This window comes from Limulus polyphemus, unplaced genomic scaffold (assembly GCF_000517525.1).
Source record: "Limulus polyphemus unplaced genomic scaffold, Limulus_polyphemus-2.1.2 Scaffold1724, whole genome shotgun sequence".
Lineage (NCBI taxonomy): Eukaryota > Metazoa > Arthropoda > Merostomata > Xiphosura > Limulidae > Limulus > Limulus polyphemus.
Window position 1 is genome coordinate 133,911 of NW_013667334.1, and position 3,599 is coordinate 137,509.

Here is a 3,599-nt window from a genome sequence, read left to right on the forward strand (position 1 = left end):
TTATCCACCTGGCCATGCCGGGCCTTCTATTTAGTAGTTCAAAATTAGGAACGGCGATAGATAGGCTTGGTACTTTGGCATAAGTACAAATACAGTACAGTTACACTATTACAGAATATTTCAAGCCCTTTAAACAATTTGTAATATACTGTATATTTTAAATTGTGATTTTAAATAAGTGTATGCAAATCGGTTTGGAATTTTAAGTTGTTTCAGAACCTGCATAAAGTTTATAGCATATATATATATATCCCAGTCAATAAACTTCTAGTATTCTTTCCTACTATACATCTCATTACTAAAAGAGTAATCTATGTCTGGCTGAATAGTATTTCCCTTCTCTGTTAACTTCTTCTGGTCTTCGCTTTCTTTCCGATAAACCATTGGAGGCCGTACAAATAACAAACTGGTCAAGATAGCCGAATGAGAGAACAAATGCGGTCACCATAACGTCTTAGAAAATGATCTTCATCGGAAGAACATTTCCTTTTGCACGGCGTTCAAGCTACCGTAACGGAATAGTAATAACTGAAATGACCGAGTGTTCTGTAATTACTGTTAGAGAGATTTGCCACGAAGATCTTATACCGGTTATTACTGAAACATATTGTTATTGGATTTTCGGATAAAAATTACATAAGGATTAATTTTCCACCTACTTGAATCTGTTCTTTCGCTGCATTATTTCAAACAGCAAAGAAGAAACAACAACTTTTGTAAACCTATGGTGAACATTTCCAAGGCGTTTTATAGCAGGTTCAGTGAATGAATTATAACGCTAAAAACCGGGTTTCGATACCTGTGGTGGGGACAGCAAAGATAGTCCATTGTGTAGCTTTGTGTTTAATAACAACCAAACAAACAGTGAATAAAAATGTCTTAGGTATATACATATTTATAAGGTGGTTTTTATTTTCAGTTTCAATAACAAATGAGCTGATATCGTACATTATTTTAAAGGCGGTTTTACGATAAATACATACGTAAAAGCTGAAGCTAAAATACAGAGATAATGAAGTCGATGATACTCCATTATGGTCTAGAGCTAAGCTCTATATTTGCTTAAAATTTCCAAGATACGAAAATAATACGTGTAGAACGAAAGTGGCAGAGGGTGAACAACCGTACTTTTTTTTACAGTTTATTAGTTTTACATCATTGGTAAATCCTTCTGAACAGTGAACCCATTTCTCGGAATACTTTACAGAAAGCAGAAGGTGTGTAGTGCATAACAAAACGACGAAAATGGGTTCTTCGTAATACAAACTGCAATATGTTGTAGAAATATGACAAGAAGCTCTGAAAAGGATCCCATTACTCACTTGTTAAAACTACTTTATGCGTTATTACGTAAAAACCTGGTCATGAAGAAAAATGGGGGAATCATGAAAGGTTTTAAAACCCTGATCTCGAAAATATCATTACGACGAGAGTTTAACAACTAAAAGAGACTATGACTTTTGCATTTAAATTGAGTACTGACTAACAATCCACAGGCTATCTTGTACAATGTCCGGGAAACTTACTGTTCCTTTTGTATGACGTTAGATCTGCACTACACTCATTAAAAGAGAGCACTTGATCCACTGATAAATGACATTCTATTCAACTCAAAAAAACAACAACAACTTGTTAATAAAAATTTGTTATTTTATGATCTTGATAAAATAATTTATGAGAAAGGGAAGATAAAAACAACAACTAAAGAAAAGCAACAGCATAAGAATACTTGTATACTTAATCCACGTGTTCAATTGTTGAACAAGCGAAAAGAAGTTTACTCACCCAACATTTTTACAACAGCTCGTCGAGAAGACTGACTTGATCCCTTCGCGGTGTGCTTCAGCTGCGATTTTACCCCGTTTGAGGTACTAGAAGTGGCTTCGCTACGGTCCAGACCCGAGGGCCTTCTCAGCTTTACTCCGATAAACACGTACAATACCGTGATCAGTGTCATAGGAAGGATGAAGAACAGAAAAGTGGAGATCTCAAAGGCGTGGCTCAAGGGCGTTTTCAAAGTACAAAAAACGTGGACAATACCGAATTGAATGGCCAGTGGTATTGCGCATAAAGCACTAAGCACCCAGATAATCACGATGGTCATGATCGCCCGAGACAGCTTTGACATGGTGTGGGCCCGAAGTGGGTGGCAGATCGCTAGGTATCGTTCCACAGTGAAAGAGGTGATGGTCAAGATAGAGGCGTTAGTGGAAGTCTCGGAAGTCAAGCCTCTAAAGATGCAGAAGAACTCGCCAAAGACGTAAGGATAGCGTTGCCACAGCAGATACATTTCTTGTGGTAGGCCCAAGATAAGCAGAAGAAGGTCGGATACCGCCAGGCTGAAGAGATAGTAATTGGTGGCTGTGTGCATGTACTTGTTCCTAGCAATGACCACACACGTGCAGATGTTGCCCACAACCCCAGTAACCAGGATAACTGTATAAATTAATGTCATGGGAATCACTGTTGATGGAGGGTCTCTCTTTGGTCCAAAGCCCAGAACAGTTTCATTAGTGCTTTCATTATCCATTATTGGTAGCAAAGTAGTCAAGATTGCATCAGCTAGCGAAGAAAAATACGTCAGTTCTGAACTAGGCGGAAGAATGTCAGTCATTGCGAAAACAAACGTTTACAGCACTTAGAAGTCACTTGCTTTCTGAATATAACTTCTTAATTCCGATCGCAAAACGCACTATATTTCGTACGCTGTTTTCTTTCATTATATAGTAAACTGAAGCGCTAAGACAATAGTACTGTAAGCGTGAAATTCACAATTAATTATAAATTAAAGGAAAAGCAGTTTTAGAACAAAGTAACCCAGGAACAAGTCGTGTTTTCCTACACCTTGAATAACGAACCGGCTTTGTTTATCTGACAATAATCAATGTAGGTAAGCTAAACCATACTCGCAGATTTAATCATTGAAGTTGAAAATAAAGCGGCTATTAGATCTATTTGATCTAGGAAAGATCACTTAATGAACATCCACTGTTTCACAGTGCCACTTACACTATCAACGAGCCAAGATTTTATTCCTACTTCGAGTAGCGCTGACGTTATCCCTACGTCAGTAGGCACGTGACTTACCCAGAAAGTCTGTGGTGCCCGCTTTGTGAGTGACATTCGATTCAGAAGTCGAAATGCTAAAAAAAAATCTACAGTTTTTTATCTTATAATTATTTTTTTTGTAAGACAAGCAGTTACTTACTTGACTTCCGGAATATTTTTCAAATAGAAGCTCCAAAGTGAAAGAGTTTAATGGTCTATGAAACGTGGTAAGTTTTGATAAACATTTGTTTCCCAATTAACTAAAATATACCAAAAAAAAAAAACAGAAGCATTTTGAAGAAAATGTTAGGTAATTTCAGATGTGTAACGCACTCAATATTCGTGGTAACTTATGCTTGCTTCCAAACGGTATAATGAGGGTATTATAATAGAAGCGTATTTGATACAACGAAGTGAGTAACTTGTTTATTCCAAATATTTTAATTTTGTGAGAGAAAGCTATTACATTTACAACGAACGCACTTGTGTACACGGTAGATATAAGGTGAAGACATGTTGTTCTTACAAATATTAGAATTGTGAGTGTATTT

The 3,599-nt window shown here is 36.8% G+C and overlaps 1 protein-coding gene across 3 annotated transcripts in view; it reads right to left on the reverse strand.

Moving 5' to 3' along the window:
• The window catches only part of LOC106464708 (pyrokinin-1 receptor-like), an 80,525-nt gene extending 77,515 nt beyond the window's left edge, over positions 1-3,010 (reverse strand). For 2 of the 3 annotated variants that reach the window (XR_002611813.1, XM_013924862.2), the window contains exon 1: positions 1,786-3,010. Coding sequence is in view for 2 of the 3 variants with exons in the window: in XM_013924862.2 (XP_013780316.1) it covers positions 1,786-2,614 (829 nt within the window). In the remaining variant the exon portion in view is untranslated. The remainder of the gene's footprint in view (positions 1-1,785) is intronic. The other variant, XM_022392470.1, reaches the window with a different exon arrangement.
• Between the last annotated feature and the right edge of the window lie 589 nt (positions 3,011-3,599).